At 43.9% G+C, this 17,733-nt stretch overlaps 1 protein-coding gene across 4 annotated transcripts in view; it reads right to left on the bottom strand.

Annotated features, from left to right (window-relative positions):
• Window positions 1-17,733, bottom strand: part of PIK3CB (phosphatidylinositol-4,5-bisphosphate 3-kinase catalytic subunit beta) — a 178,935-nt gene that overhangs the window by 68,554 nt on the left and 92,648 nt on the right. For 3 of the 4 annotated variants that reach the window (XM_073674434.1, XM_073674433.1, XM_073674435.1), the window contains exons 3-4: window positions 3,364-3,545; window positions 1,542-1,767 (exon numbers count right to left, since the gene is read on the bottom strand). The exons of the other annotated variant lie outside the window; for it this stretch is intronic. In XM_073674434.1, the coding sequence (XP_073530535.1) occupies window positions 1,542-1,767; window positions 3,364-3,510 (373 nt within the window). In that variant the 5' untranslated portion in view covers window positions 3,511-3,545. The remainder of the gene's footprint in view (window positions 1-1,541; window positions 1,768-3,363; window positions 3,546-17,733) is intronic. 4 annotated transcript variants of the gene reach the window in all.

Here is a 17,733-nt window from a genome sequence, read left to right as displayed (position 1 = left end):
GTAGAGACTCAATGTCATATGCAAAATCAGGATGGAAGTGCACTGGCAGGACAATATACTTGAAAGAAGCAGTGCCAATGCATTGACACACCCCCAACGCACCTATTACCTGATTTGCATATAGCTTCTACACTAGATTCCTCATGACTGGCACATCGGATTTCAACAAAAAAAGCTATAATTTATATGAAGGACAAGCACTTTTCCAGCCATACACTACTTCCACATGTAAAAATGGGCTGACTGAGCTCTTTAAAAGGAGTTCTCTTACCATGAAAGATGGCAAATCTCATGTAATTAAAGTCCAACTGGCGAGGACCAACTAGCTGCGAGAATAACGTTGAAAACTTCAGCTAGACCCACCTTACTTTGGAGACCATGGTTAGCCACAGACTAGAGATGAGCGGATTGATTTGCGGGACTCTGGTCCAGCATCCAGGTCAGTGGTATCTGGTGGCGGGAGGTCCACAAATCAATTCTTTTTTGGTGTGCCCAACGTGGCTGGCGAGATGTTATCTGTGCGTCACACCACACAGATGACATCGTGCCAGCCATGAAAAATCAAATGCCACGCCGGGGACAACGGAAGGTAAAAAATCTGCAGCCTTCCGTTTAGCCATCAAGTACTACTGACCTGGATGCTGGACCCGAATCCTATGACTCAATTTGCTCATCTCTACTACTGACTATAATAAGCCAACCATATTGTCTCCCTAAAACAAGGAGCTGACAGCAGCCAAAGAGGACACCGCTCTTTCCAAAAGCCACTGTCACCTTTTTTTCCTAGTGACTGGAAGACGTTATGCCGGTTAGACCTCCACCAAGAGGACACTGATCGCCTACTGACAGGCAAAACAAAAATACAGTTTTTGATGTCCTTGGATCTAATGGATGACTGCAATCTAGATTCTGGGACTAGCCATGTCTGACCACTAACCTATTGGCTATGCCAAGCCGTTCTTATAGCCGCCGTAAGGAACAGGATGAGCCACAATGGCAGATGGCTGATTGCAGAGCAAGTTGTAATTCTACAATGTATGAAACTGAAAGAAACACTTTGGATTCTGGATTTAAACTAAATGGCGCAGTATTCAATCAGTGATGTCTAAATTGTAATACAGTCTTTTATTGATACAAAAGGAATTCATGCCATTACCAGTAAGCAGTACTGGCAAAGGGGGCCTTCCTGTCCTAGCTGGAGTTTTCCCAAAGTCCCCAAAGAAATACTTTCCGAGGCTCAAGGCTTGTCGCAATTATATTTCATTCACAGAAAAGCGTAAAAACTGAACTTTGATAAGAAATGCTATTTCTAGTGTGCACTTGATTGACAATTTGCTTTCTAGTCTTGAAGTTAAAAGATCTATAAAAGTGCTAAATAGAGAAGCAGATAAGGGCACAGTGGAGGAGATGTGTGGACCTTTCTCTCCAGCATGGTATAATAAGGACCATTAATTCTATGGTATGACCTCCCCCGGTCTACAAGGCAAGGGCAGTGGAGAGATGGAGGAGATGCCCAAAAGTGAGGTCTGACCACACATTACCTTTTCCTATCAAGACTCCGATCTTGGAGTCTAGCTTATCCGCAGGGTTGCAGCTTCTGGTCACCAGCTTCAGGACAGGCAGGAAGGGTCGTACATCACACAGCCGCCGACTCTCATCTTCCAGTTCCTCGTGGACAGCCGTCTGGTTGACGCACTGGAACATATAGGAGTCAATTTCCAGGAGCAGATGGAAGAGGGGGTAAGTTTCTGCATCCTTCCAGGCAAGCTATGAACAGAACACAGTGTCAATGTTGAAAAGGGGTTATACCAGGTCCATATGCATTAATCAACACAGAAAAGCAAACCTAGATTAGCCAACGGCTCAAAAGACTTACAATGTCAGAAAAAAATGTGCCTCTACTGGCAATACTGATATTGGTTTTACAGAACTATAAAGGGGTATTCTGATATCAGAAAACAGCTGTTAACAAGCTGCCAAGTCGAGCTCAGAGTCTCCACCGCTGCTCCTGTTCTGGTCCGTACTGCTGACATCACAGTGACAGCGCTGCAGCTAATAGTGAGCTCAGTGGGTCAGGACTCAGCACTAGACCTGGGAAGAATGAGTAAAGTATAGTTTGTTTGATTTTTTAAAACAAACTTTGCTGGGAAAAAGAGGTTTTCGGCAATTGGAAAACCCCTTTAATATGAATAGCTCAACATTAAGATCGGTCATCAAAGTGATGGGCATGTCTCTGACTCCTGCCACTTTCACCAGTCACCTGAATAAAAAGGCTGATGCGCGATCCTTTCTGGTTAATGCTTTATGTATTGTTGTGGCGGTGCCCGATACTGCAGGTCAGTGCATCTAATTCCAAGTGAATAGGACTGAACTGCAATACCAGGACCAGAGGCCACCATACAGACGCAATGACCTGCAATACCAGGACCAGAGGCCACCATACAGACACAATGACCTGCAATACCAGGACCAGAGGCCACCATACAGACGCAATGACCTGCAATACCAGGACCAGAGGCCACCATACAGACACAATGACCTGCAATACCAGGACCAGAGGCCACCATACAGACACAATGACCTGCAATACCAGGACCAGAGGCCACCATACAGACGCAGTGATCTGCAATACCAGGACAAGAGGCCACCATACAGATGCAGTAACCTGCAATACCAGGACCAGAGGCCACCATACAGACGCAGTGACCTGCAATACCAGGACCAGAGGCCACCATACAGACACAATGACCTGCAATACCAGGACCAGAGGCCACCATACAGATGCAATGACCTGCAATACCAGGACCAGAGGCCACCATACAGACACAATGACCTGCAATACCAGGACCAGAGGCCACCATACAGACGCAATGACCTGCAATACCAGGACCAGAGGCCACCATACAGACGCAATGACCTGCAATACCAGGACCAGAGGCCACCATACAGACGCAGTGAACTGCAATGCCAGGACCAGAGGCCACCATACAGACGCAATGACCTGCAATACCAGGACCAGAGGCCACCATACAGACGCAGTGAACTGCAATACCAAGACCAGAGGCCACCATACAGACGCACTGAACTGCAATACCAGGACCAGAGGCCACCATACAGACGCAGTGAACTGCAATACCAGGACCAGTGGCCACCATACAGACGCAATGACCTGCAATACCAAGACCAGAGGCCACCATACAGACGCACTGAACTGCAATACCAGGACCAGAGGCCACCATACAGACGCAGTGAACTGCAATACCAGGACCAGTGGCCACCATACAGAAGCAAAACGCTAAGCCACAACTTGTATGACTCACTGTACACGGTGTGCCAAGTATACTGATTGAGTATTAGCATTACCTGCTTGATCTGTGATATGGACGCGTCCCGCGGCACCTTCATCTGCACGTAGATTCCAGTGGGGAGCAAGATATCCACTGACACTTTTGGTGAAAGCTGTGTATCGTCTGCCCAGATGTCCATGGGATCCGACACGGTGGGAGGCATTTTGTAGGATGAGGTACTACCTGTGAAACATGGCCCTGAAAGGAGGCCCGCAGAATTAGTGTCGTTATGTGGCACAACGCAATATAACCACAAGGCTGTCCACAAGAACAGAATAATGGCGACTTCTCTCAGTGATACATATGCTGCACATTCATTATGGATGTAACATACAATACTACTTTTCTATTGTGCCACTAACATATCTACATGCTGCCCTTCTCAGGAATATGACAGTGTTTTTTCTTTTTTAGTGTCTGTCCCTTTCCACTGCAGAGATATGGCTCCCTCTTCAATGTATGTAAACCTGATCTTGTTAGGCAAGGGGGTGCAGTCCTAGACTTTTCTCTAGTCCATGAGGATCACACCCCCTTGACTAACAAGACCAGACTTAAACACAAGGAGGAGTAGGCCATGAGGAGAGTGGCATTTATATCATGCGACAAATAACATATTTATGGCAAACAACTCTGGAAATATTCTTGACATCTACTAGTATTGTGCAGGACCCCCGTATAAGAGCTGGGCCTCCATTGCACTTCTTTGTCTTCGGTTTTATACCAAGGCATTCAGATGTGATTTCTGGCACGTAGAATGTTAAAGTATCTCAGCAGTTCCTCCTCCCTTAACCACTGATTTTCTGGTTTTGGATCTTTTTTCTCCTCTTCTTCCAAGAAGTATGACGTTTTTAATTGTCCTTCAACAACAGAGCTGTATTTGGACTTTTTATGGAACAAGTTGTCATTTTGTGTGGTATCCAGGACTATAGGGCTAAGAACTTACAGGCTGGGAGCTGGCGACAATGTATACCAGCTGAGAGTGGTCACAGACTGCTCTTGCCGGCAACTCTCTTGCTTCCAGTGACGTCACGTCGACAGAACAGCTTCTTCTTTGTCGACGGAGAGTCACTGCCGAAGTCATGTCGGTTGGCAGCCCCCCATGCTGCCTAGCTGTAGTGAGTCGGCCATTAGGACGTCGACAGTCATGTCCCATCACAGAGCAGAGTAGAAGAGAAGAGCTGCTCTGTTGACACGAGATGGATTGAAACAGGCGAGTCACCGCCTGAGCGGAGGGAGATCATTGCTGGGCAGAACAGGCAGGTAGTCAGAAACTACCTCCTGCCGGAAAGTCCTTCGCCCCATAGATGAATATAACCACAGTCCCAGATAGCCCCTTTCAGGTCAGTACGAGCACAGCTATACTACAATTGTTTTGTTTTTTCACATATATATTTTTTTATTTGTATTTCATCTCTTAGTCTCCTTAGGGGACTTCAACCTGCGATCACTTAGGGTAAATAATCTATAGTGCAACAGCTTTTGAAGTATATAGTTACTGTAAGTTTGGAGCTGAGCCACACACAGGGTTTCATAGGAAGACCAACAAGGCAGCCATGGAGGACTTCAGCAGACATGCAGCTTCCCTGGTAGCCCATTGGCACCACAGGATTGCATCACGCAGGGTTAGGGTCTGTGCATACTTTCAACTCAGCCATTTAAATGCCACTATCAGTGATTGACAGTGGCATTTAACTGGTTAAAAAGCAGCGATTACAGGTAGCTCCGGCCGCTGCTGTTAGTCACATGCTGGCATGCGTAACACAGCTGGTATCTGCCAGACTACGTTCATGCTCAGTTCCTGCATTTTTCGCTGAGTTTTTACAGCAGAAATACTCCAAAACAGTGATTCAGTGATCCAGTGGATCCAATGCACATGGTGAAAGCCAACCATATACAACGCCTATGCGGAGACATAACTTGTGGAGGAGACTTTGAGCCACCTCAGGCCCCCGGGGCTGGGCCTCTACCTCTGCACCCTGTGCCCAGACTTAGGGGTCTGTGATATGATGTAAATAATTATAGAAGACTGAAAAGTAATGTATGAAGAGTGAGCGAGGAAACAATTGTAGTCGGACAATGGATGTCCAGGTATTTCCTGTGTTGAGAACTGGAACAAGCTCCAAGTCACTTTCCCCGACAGGAACCATAGGATACGGAAACACGTCACAGAAATACAAAGTATTTCTTAAACTTAAAGGCGGACTATACTTGTGCGGCCACATTGCGTGAAATAATCAGGAACGATTTCTACACATCATTTAATGATACATCGGTGGTTTTCAGATGTTACATTTGCTCGCTATCTCAGTGAAATCTCTGATACTGCAGCTAACTGTACGGGGTGTTGACAGCAGAACCCGCCTAAGCTCTGCCAGCAAGGATCCTGGTTAACCACAAAAGAAGAGCCTTTGATTTTCTCAAGTCTTCCCACTGTACAGCTTACTCCATTCTTTGTCAGTAGGCTTTCTCTGACACACTGCCCTACACTGACAGCCACGTGGCCTCACTCTATGACATGTACTCATTTTACCGATCTTACAATCTCTACTGCATTAATACTTCTCAAGGGCTTGAAAACCCCCCTTCAATACCTGTTTGTCCGATAATCTAATATTTAGTAATCTGTAAAAAGTATCTAAAGCTTGTAAAGCTAAAGTATGTAAAGTTTGGGGACTTATCAAGGAGACTATAGTGCAAAATATGACTGAGTAACACTCTTTCGTTACCCTGCACTCGTCAAGACATTCTAACCCCGCCAATCCCAACCATTAGACCTTATAGGAACATGCACAAACAATAAAATATACCGCATAAATGTGACTGAAAAAAAGATTGACTGATACTGACATGCTGAGACATAACCTGAAACTTGTGGGCTGCAATGTAACCTCCAACAGGTCCCCCAACAATCATGGGTCTTTAAAGGGAATATGTCAGCAGGATTTGCTATGTAATCCAAGGACAGCATGAGATAGGGGCTAAGACACTGATTCCAGAGTTGTGTCACTTATTAGGCTGTGTGCTGTTGTTCCAATACAACAAATGTTTTAATCAGCAGGAGATTAACACCACAAGACTACAGCCCCTGTGCATCCTAGTCTTACTCCATCCCCACCACTGATTAGCAGCTCACTGTGAAATACACAGAAAGCTTCCAGTGGTGTGGGTGGGGTTAGCTTTCTCAGCTCTTCTACATACTACAGCTAAGAACTCTGATTATGTCACAACTTCTGCACCCAGTAAACTAAGTGACATCACTGGAATCAGGGTCTCTTTTCCTATATTATGCAGCTCTCAGATGAGGTAACAAAAACATGGTGATGGATTCCCTTTAATAATATTGCTCATCTTATATGGGATAAAGGAACTTTTTGACCCCATTAGGCTTCAGGGCCAAGGTGGGAGTGCAATCCCGTCATCCACTATAACTATGCCCTTGTTGACATCTTTGCAAAAAAAAAAAAAAACCTCAATACTAACCTTCAATCTCTCGCTGATCCATCCCTGCATGCTCCGCTACCGCCAGTCCCTGCAGTCAGTGGTCACGTGCCATACTAACTGGCATCAGTGATGAGAAGGGCGAGTCCCATGTGTGCTTTCTTTTATATTTGCTTTCACTTTTTTTGCCCTTGGACAACCCCTTTAAGAAAATAAAAGCAGGATTCTGATTTTACATAATAAAATAAAGCACCTAGACCTTTACCTTAGCTGGAGAGAACTGCTGAACTTTGCGTGCTGCTGCCTGACCCAATGTGGTAAGGGTTAATGCGTCACCCAGTCATGAGGCAATACTAATAATATCACTTCCCTTAATTGTGTACAACAACAAACGAGATCATGTCAGCTAAACACAGCCGGCATTGTCCTAGACTGGAAGACGGGGAGTGATCCTGGTCCAGGGCCAAGATCCCACACAGCAAACCTCATACAAAGGAGGGCTCGTGGCTGCGCGGGAGGGAATACGTGAGATTAAAAGTATGCACCATGGGGGTGTCACAGCAGGAAATATGACAGGACAGCATTCACTACAGAGACCACCCGAGACCACGTGAAGTCTCATAGTGTTCCTTGTGACAGCTACAGAGACAGTAGAGTTAAGGATCAAGTGAGGTTGTCCATCTTCAGGAAAAATTACACTTAAAATACATGTATTTCGGGTTAAAGATAATTTTTGCAACTGGGTTTCATTAAAAATTTTGCACTATATAGCTTTCACAGGCTCTTTATTTCCCTGCACAGTCAACTTTGATGTGGTCTGTAGTAATAAATCAGCTGAGAAAAAGAGATAAAGGAGTTACTGACTCTCCTGTTATCAAATAGGGAGGGATGTAGGAGGCGCACTCCCCATACCCAGGACATTCAACAGAGGAGATGAAATGGAAGAATACTTAGTTTCCATAAACAACGCACTTCAGGACACACAGTCCCCTTTATCAAAGAGACAGAATACAACACAACAGACAAGGATAAGTTAAATAGTGTCTAATATGGTACTAAGGGGTTGGTGGTTCTGCCCTTTGGACAAGGTAAAGTAAAAAGGGCTTCTCAAATTCACATAATTGTAAGACACAATATAAACATGAAGACTGATAAAATACAGTATATATATGTAAAGCGCTGCGGAATATTATGTTGGCGCTATATAAAAATAAAGATTATATATATATATATATATATATATATATATATATATATATATATATATATATACATACATACACCGAATATATACAGTATTTACAGTGGGTATGGAAAGTATTCCGACCCCTTTAAATTTTTCACTCTGTTTCATTGCAGCCATTTGATAAATTCTTTTTTTTCTCATTGTTCTCATTTTCTCTGCACCCCATCTTCATTGGAAAAAAACAGATGTAGAAATTTTTGCAAATTTATTAAAAAAGAAAAACTGAAATATCACATGGTCATAAGTATTCAGACCCTTTGCTCAGTATTGAGTAGAAGCACACAGAGTTGTTCTGAAGCCACTCCTTTGTTATTTTAGCTGTTTGTTTAGGGTCATTGCCTTGTTGGAAGGTGAACCTTCGGCCAGGTCTGAGGTCCAGAGCACTCTGGAAGAGGTTTTCATCCAGGATGTCTCTGTACTTGGCCACATTCATGTTTCCTTCAATTGCAACCAGTTGTCCTGTCCCTGCAGCTGAAAACACCCCCATAGCATGATGCTGCCACCACCATGTTTCACTGTTGGGATTGTATTGGGTAGGTGATGAGCAGTGCCTGGTTTTCTCCACACATACCACTTAGAATTATCACCAAAAAGTTCTGTCTGTCTCATCAGAGCAGAGAATCTTATTTCTCATAGTCTGGGAGTCCTTCATGTGTTTTTCAGCAAACTCTATGCTGGCTTTCATATGTCTTGCACTGAGGAGAGGCTTCTGTTGGGCCACTCAGCCATAAAGGCCCGACTGGTGGAGGGCTGCAGTGATAGTAGACTTTGTGGAACTTTCTCCCATCTCCCTACTGCATCTCTGGAGCTCAGCCATAGTGATCTTGGGGTTCTTCTTTACCTCTCTCACCAAGGCTCTTCTCCCACGATTGCTCAGTTTGGCTGGACGGCCAGGTCTAGGAAGACTTCTGGTGGTCCCAAACTTCTTCCATTTAAGGATTATGGAGGCCACTGTGCTCTTAGGAACCTTGAGTAATGCAGAAATTCTTTTATAACCTTGGCCAGATCTGTGCCTTGCCACAATTCTGTCTCTGAGCTCCTTGGAGCTCATGATTCTCATTTGGTCTGACATGCACTGTGAGCTGTGAGGTCTTATATAGACAGGTGTGTGCCTTTCCAAATCAAGTCCTATCAGCAGTTTAATTAAACACAGCTGGACTCCAATGAAGGAGTAGAACCATCTCAAGGAGGATCACAAGGAAATGGACAGCATGTGACTTAAATATGAGTGTCTGAGCAAAGGGTCTGGAAACTTATGACCATGTGATATTTCAGTTTTTCTTTTTTAATAAATTTGCAAAAATTTCTACATTTCTGTTTTTTTCAGTCAAGATGGGGTGCAGAGTGTACTTTAATGAGAAAAAAATGAACTTTTTAGAATTTACCAAATGACTGCAATGAAACAAAGAGTGAAAAATTTAAAGGGGTCTGAATACTTTCCGTACCCACTGTATGTGTGTGTGTATACACACATACAGTCATGGCCGAAAGTGTTGGCACCCTTGAAATTGTTCCAGAACATGAAGTACCATATTTTTCAGATTAGAAGACGCACTTTTCCCCCCAAAATTTGGGAGGAAAATGGGGGTGCGTCTTATAATCTGAATGTAGCTTACTGGCGGCGGTGGAGCGGGGTCACAGGAAGCAGGCGGCAGGAGTGGGGCGATGCTGTGGGCCCTGAGCTGGGAACAGGGGGTGTCCCGGTGGTGGGCTTCGGGAAAATGGACACTGGAGTCGGCGCATGCGCAGATTGAGATCTCGGGAGGATTCTGGAGAGGTTACGCTAAAAAAAAAAAACTGTGAATGTAACCTTACGGTATATTACTATGTAGCAACTATGCTGCGAATTTGTAGATGGAAAGTCTGCCATGTATCACAGTAGCAGATTTGTGGTTGAGATTTTACAAAATGTGGTCTACACGCTGCATAAAAAACCTGCAGAACACATTTATCCGCAAAGCACGATTTTCAATCCAAAACAAGTCAATTTATGCTGCAGATTTTTACTCCAGATTTTATCCCTTGTAAAGCAAAAAGTCAAATACATAAGTGTGGCAAATCTTCAGCATTTCTGCACAACAAAAAAACTGAAAATTTGGTGTATTTTTTACTGCAACAGATACAGTAAAAGTTATGTGGTCATCCCCACAATGAGCACGTGCCATATACATGGAGCTAGCTCGGTGAATACAGCATTCAAAGGAACCGCTGACAATTTTTTGACACACCGGTTCATTCAACCTCTAACATGTCCCTATGATGGCGCCTCCCTACAACACTAAGTAGTAATGCAGCCGTGTGCACGTGGAGATGGCTCCATCACTTTCCTCTGACGATACATTGTGGCAAATTATTGTATCCCATTTCAAGGCCAATCTTGCATTGTGGCTTCAGGTAATCAGTGCAGACTTGATTTACAACTCACATTATTACTACGTTGTAATGAATACCTGGACGATAATGTATAAAGAATAGCAAAGTTCATCCGGAGGTTTGCACGCGGGGTTTGTATGAAGCAGCCAAGACACTGAGGAAACAGAGAAGCTCCAGAGCAATGATACCGGCTATAGATTCATTACGTGACACAAATTAAATCGGATTACATACACAAGAGATGCTCTAACTTTTTGACTTTGTTAAGTTCAGAATAAAAAGTTCTCCAGTAACATTTTTTATGAGCTTCTTGGCTAAATCTAAACAAATCTACATTACCCAAGTTTGGTCCTAGAGATTTGAGAATGTGGAATTGTAGCCCAGTAGCACAAAGAATAAAACTAAACATTAGCAATATTAGCCTAAACCCTGACAGCAGCTTCCTGGTGCCATGAAAAATGCAGGAAAATACTTCATGATAAAATCCTTACATGCTTTTGATGACCCTACTGTACCCCACCCCCCCCCCCAAGCAAAGTATGGTGATCCCAAACACAGTATGATGCCCCAACTGTGATCCCCCACACAGAATAATGGGCCCCAATTGTGATCCCCCACACAGAATAATGGGCCTCAATTATGATCCCCCACACAGAATAATGGGCCCCAATTGTGATCCCCCACACAGAATAATGGGCCCCAACTGTGATCCCCCACACAGAATAATGGGCCCCAACTGTGATCCCCCGCACAGAATAATGGGCCCCAACTGTGATCCCCCGCACAGAATAATGGGCCCCACATAGCGCCCCACACAGAATAATGGGCCACACATAGCCCCCCACACAGAATAATGGGCCCCACATAGTCCCCCACACAGAATATTGGGCTCCACATAGCCCCCCATACAGAATATTGGGCCCCACATAGCCCCCCATACAGAATATTGGGCCCCACATAGCCCCCCATACAGAATATTGGGCCCCACATAGCCCCCCATACAGAATATTGGGCCCCACATAGTCGCCCATACAGAATAATGGGCCCCACATAGTGCTCTATACAATATAATGGGCCCCACATAGTGCTCTATACAGTATAATGGGCCCCACATAGTGCTCCATACAGTATAATGGGCCCCACATAGTGCTCCATACAGTATAATGGGCCCCACATAGTGCTCCATACAGTATAATGGGCCCCACATAGTGCTCCATACAGTATAATGGGCCCCACATAGTGCTCCATACAGTATAATGGGCCCCACATAGTCCTCCATACAGAATAATGGGCCCCACATAATCCTCCATACAGAATAATGAGAATACTGGCCCCACATAGTCCTCAATTGTACAAGTGACTAAAAGGAACTTTATAATATATCTTATCAGAGAAATAAACTTCTTTCTCCACTTATGAGCCTCTTACTCTCCCCCCCCCCGGCTTATGCATTTATCATTCATTCTGAAAAAACACAGCTTAAAAAGGGATGTCAACTACTTGGACAACCCCTTCATAATCACTACATTTCCCCTATGACCGCCTATACTCACCCCTGGTGAGGGCCCCGTTCCAGGTCGGCGCCTCCTCTCCTGGGGCTCCCGTGACAGCAGCCAATCAGCGACAGCTTCATTCTCACTTCCTTGAGATGTAACTGACAGAGCAGCAGCCCTCACTTTTTCTGGGTGGCAGTTTCAACCGAAGGAAGTGAGAGTGAAGCGGCAGCTGATTGGCAGCAGGGGTCGCGTGACATAACATCACACGAGCCTCGGGAGAGCAGGCGGCGACCTGGAACGGTGCCTGCACAGGAGGCAAATATAGGCAGTTATTATTTTACATGGGGGAAATATAGTGATTGATAAGGGGTTGTCTGAGTAGTGGACATCCCCTTTAAATCAGTCTTGGCCAAGATGGACTGCCAGCTCACTGAGGGATCAGATTGCAGGTGGCTACCGAAGTCTACAAAGTGGGGAATAGGAGTAAGAGGGGGAGCACAGAGAGAAGCAGGCACAGACAAGGAATTGCTAGTGCTGCTGCTTTCTAGTAAGTGTTTATATCACCCAAATGCTTGATTCACAGCTGGATTGGTTAACCAAAAAGCTGTGAATAAAATTGAGGACATGCAGACACCAAAAATTAGAAAAGGAGTACAAAAAAAAAAAAGAATAAAAATAAGCTAGGATTAGTATTTTGGAAACAGAACGGTGCCCATATGCACCTGCAAGTGTTGTACATATTAGGTAGAATTCCAAGTTGATCAGCCCTTGTTTATGGCTCTTTTTATGACTGACTGTCCTCGCTGGTGTAGGCAGGCAGTAGTGCCCTCGCTGGTGTAGGCAGGCAGTAGTGCCCTCGCTGGTGTAGGCAGGCAGTAGTGCCCTCGCTGGTGTACGCAGGCCCTGAGCTCATTTTCTGCCTTTCGGAAGTACAAAGCTTCAGTTCAATCTTCCTGAACTCTCCATATTGCTTTGTGCAGACTGGGGTCTATGACATCATGGTATCTCCATTTCTCAGAGAAAGGAAAACCACTCAAACCACAAGATCCAGGTCCTTTGTTGCAGCATCAAAGCCCAAACATCAAACAGCACGCTGATTTCTCGGTTTGGATGCAGCTTGTCAGCAGAGCTAATTGGTTGCAGGAGAATGCGGCAAATAACAGCCCAAATGATGATTAGATGAGATCTAGAATATGACGCTGGGACTGCCCATTTCCTCTCCATTGTGTAGCGGACTTATTTTTAGTGTTCCTGCAGAACGTGACTGTGACATTTCATTATCTAACTAATTACAGCTTGATTAAAAGAAAAAATGTGCGTCAGGTGGGTGTCAGGTCTAAGAATAAAGGAAACACTGTTTCTTGTTTTAATAGAAGGAAAAGACTTTGTTCTCTAGAGGTTCACTCATCAGAAAAAAGCTCCCTGCTCATATCCTCCATTAGGACACCCCTTTCTGGGTGAGAGCAGAGAGCGCTACTACTGTAATAACTACATTTCCCCTGCAGAGATCTCTGCAAGGGAATGTCAGGCTGCCATTTCTTATTCCAGCACATCTAGAGTCTGGTCTGTGACAACACCAATGCTTACTCCCATGGTAAAGGGACGGCCTTGTGGTCACACAAACTGTTTAAAAGAAAGCTGTGAACATCACAGCAACAATATGTCATGGGTACGTCAGATGTAACAAACAGTCGCCCTGCAGTTGCTTGCAGGAGATCTCTTTCTTTGACATTACAGACACCTACTTAGATCTGTCTCACTCTGGGACCCAGCGGCTACCTCCTTCCTGCTAATTGACACCCAGGCCTGGGTGTTTAAATACTCTGTTTGCTACAGGGAGGTGCTGGTGATATTCACATATTCCCTTGTAGCTATTGCAGTTTGCTTACTTCCTCTCTGGTGCCTAGGAGGACGTTTGGTGTAATTTCTCTGAAGTCGGCTCAAGCGAAGTTACTTTCCCCCCCGTGTTTGTCTCCCTTGTTGTATTTAGTTGTTAGTAAGGACTGACTAGTGCTCATCCCCTTCCCTTGCCAATCCAGGGCCAAGCTCTAGGGAAATAAAGGGTTTAGGTTCCTGTGCGGCGATTGGTGAGGAACCAATATAGGGACGACAGGGGAGACAGGGTGATATCAGATCAGTCTAGGAGGTCTCCACTCCCCCTTTCCCTAGGGTCTGGGCTCCCTTCCCCTTTCCCCTTCGTGTTGCACTTAGTCTTTGCTACACCTTCCGTGATACAATATCAATCATCCAATATGCATTTGAGTTATAATAGTGCAAGGAAGAAAAAAAATACAGCCATAATGTGCACTATGGTCTAGTCGTTAGTGACAGCCGGTATGGTCATCGCGGCTCATGCAAGGGTATGTAGGGAGCTCAGCCCCTATAGCAATTATACATTTTAGAAGTTTAGCTGCAATTAAAAAAACACAGTTATTTTGTAAGCAAGTAAGAGGGGTTTGGTGCACCCTTAACTTGGCCAAGGGCTCAAGGTACTGTTACACCCCCTCAATTGGCATACTGAGCTCTTCGTCATACCTTGATTGACTCGGCTCCTTTCTGCAGTACAGTACTGAGCGGCAGCCGCTGACAGGAGACAATGAGGAGATCCTGTAATAACATTGTCAGCCCGGCTGCAGTCAGCTCACTCAGTGCTTGAGTACGATCAATCAAGGTATGAAAGTGCTCAGTATGCAAAATGCAGAGGGGTAACAGTGCAATGGGGCCATGTCAAGGGTGCATCAAAACCCCCTCGTTTGCATACAAAATAACATTTTTATTTTTTTTTGGAAACTAAAACCCTACACTAAAGGTGACATTTTTACAGGGGTTAAGCCCCCTACAGACACAAACCCTACACAAGAAGGAAATTCCAAGAATGTAAAATTTTATACAAAGCCTATAGATAGAATATAAACTTAAAAAAATGATATCCACAAATTAGGCAAGAAATACTACTGTAAACTTATGTATTTTTATTTAATCAAATAGAACATATAAAGATATAATGTACATAATAAAAGGGGGGGAAAGGGTGGGAAAGGATAAAATGAGGAGGGGATGGATGTGCACGGAAATAGCTCAGAAATAACAAATTCAAAGGCCAAAAATGATGATATGATACGACATCATCAATACGATATGAATACTGATTACATAGTAATAAAAAAGTGCTATGCACCGTTCAAAATAATAAAATGGTGTAATAATAATGACAAAGTAATCAAGGTCACACAGTAAATAGATCACCAATAAATTGTTGATAAATAAAAGTTTGTCATGATTATTACACCATTTTATTATTTTGAATGGTGGCATAGCATATTTATGATGCTATATCACGTCATCATTTTTGGCCTTTGGATTGTTATTTCTGAGTTATTTCAACGCACGTCCATCCCCTCCTCATGTTATCCTTTCCCACCTTTTTTTCCCCCTTTTGTCCCCCTCTTATGCACATTGTATGTTCTATATCTTTTATTTGATTAAATAATACATACTTTTACAGTGTTATTTCTGGCCTAATATTTGTGGATATAGTTTTTTTAACTTGAAGTCTCCTACAGACCTGTATAAGTGGCTCAATTAGCGTTTTGGGGGTGACTCACTTTAATGACATTTAATTTTGTATGCCTAAAGTAATAAGTAGTGTGTGACGATACAGCCTATAATCTTAATAAGCCAGACAATAGATTTGTTTACCCAAGAGAAATACTCCATTATGTTTATACTGACTTGTAAATGTATGTGCATTTCTGTTGCTGGTCAAAAAGGTCACACTATTTGTATAACCCTGAATGTTGACTTCTATTCCTTTGGAAACAATGAGGTTTACTATGCTAATGACACATTGTACTAAAAGCCACCAGCTAGATGTTTATTTACAAGAGCCCCTGCTATACCAGCTATGTAAATTGATTAGCTCAAACAATGAGACCTGAGTGAGCCCTGCACCTTTACCTCTTACCTCTGACTGATGACTTTACACAGATGTAAATATAAACAGGGATGTCTGTAGTACTAGAGACAGAATCAAGGAGAAGGAAAAGATGATAGACTCTGTCACACCATCAGCTTGGTAGTATGGCTATACCTAAAGAGACCTAGATTTGGATTCTATATGATTACGGTCTAAGGATACAAGGCCCTGACTGGAAAGATTCGGATCTGCTCCACTGATCATCAGAGAGCCCATGGATACATTTGGGGAGACCAGGTTGGAATGATGAAGTCACCTGGCCCCATGGATATGTTGTTTGGGGTTTCCAGGTGGGACCCTCCGATAGCCTGGAACCCATGGAGACATTCGGAGAAGCCAGATTGGGACCCGCCGGTCATCTGGCCCCATGGAATCTCTCGGAGAGGACAGAGTGGGACCCTCGGGTCTCCTGGCCTTGTACCTCGATGGACTGCTAGCTTCCTAAGCTTGCCGCTACCTTCTCCCTGTGGGGGCCCGCCAGAAGCGGGGGGCTACTGGTTGAGGTAGTTGGCCCTGGAAGTCCCAAAGTTGTAGCTGTTCTATCCCAGGCGGGCCAGCGGAAGGGTGAGACCATCATGGGTATTTGCTGGGACTGTTCTATGTATTTATTGTCCGCTTTGTGGTTCAATAAAGTATTGCTGCACTGTTTTACCCTCACCTTGTGATGTCTGAGTAGAGTTACACCCACGGAAGACCCCGGGTCTTCACATAGTGAAATGGATACAGATTCATTACCATGACACATTTCCAGGAAATGCAACATTTCTTCCTGTTCATGCAAATAAAAGGAAGAAGGTGACAGACACATGGGGTAAGACCAACACTGGAGTCCTGAGGAGCACATCATCCATAACACCATCAGGAGGCCGGATCCTCTCCCTAAGACTCTTGGAGGATACAAAACCACAAACCAAACACTTGCCGGTTACAAGTAGGAGCAATCACCGCTCCCGATGACAGCTGCTCAGTGACAGAAAGAAGTGGAACGTGTCTGTAAGCCGTCAGCACACAAAGCCTAATTACTTCTAAACATTTATTACATGCCAAGACAGCGAGCGGAAAAATGAGAATCTACTGGGAAACTGCAGATCTGGTATCTCCATTCTGTGCATGTGTATACCCATGGATGCAAATACTGTATACACTATGACGACAGGAATCATGCCAGAATCAGAAAAATCAGGATGTTTCAAGTGCAGATATTACATTAATCGTATCTGGTTCCAAGAAAACAGTCACAACAGTAAGACGATTACAGGGCACACAAGAGTGGCTACCAGGCTCTTACTGACTTGGCAATTATGTAGCAAATATACATACTGAATTTATCTGAAGCAATCATTTACCATTAGTCAAATAAATATACATACATTATATGCCTGCACCCTCCCCCCCATAATAGTATGTCATGACAAAAAATTTTTGCTTCAAATTTTTTTGTTATATTTTCCTTCTCTAAAACCTAGGTGAGTCTTATATTATGCAAAATATGGTAGTTTACTGGGTGCAGCAGTTGTGACACAATCAGAGTTTAGAGGATATCAACACAAAAACCTCAAGCTATAAACCCACGGCTACAAGGAAGTAAAAAGAGAAAAGACTCATAAAATAAATAATTTATTTCAATATTATTAAAAATACTAGTAGAAGTTAAAAAACAGGTGCCTTCAAAACAGCCCACAACAAACATACATCCCTCTTGGCTATTAAGAAAAATTCAATCAACACCCTATTTAAAGTAATAGTATATTACATCAGTAACTGATATTGCACATGCCTTTAGTAAAGTGCTATAATTGCTGAACAAAGTGTATATACACATTTAAGGAAGCCTTCAATAATTAAAGTGCCAATGTG

The sequence above is a fragment of the Phyllobates terribilis genome, unplaced genomic scaffold (genome assembly GCF_046119375.1).
Source record: "Phyllobates terribilis strain yellow unplaced genomic scaffold, ASM4611937v1 Scaffold_3__8_contigs__length_932513732, whole genome shotgun sequence".
Lineage (NCBI taxonomy): Eukaryota > Metazoa > Chordata > Amphibia > Anura > Dendrobatidae > Phyllobates > Phyllobates terribilis.
The sequence above is the reverse complement of the archived record's forward strand: the minus strand, read 5'-3'. Positions and strand labels throughout refer to the sequence as shown.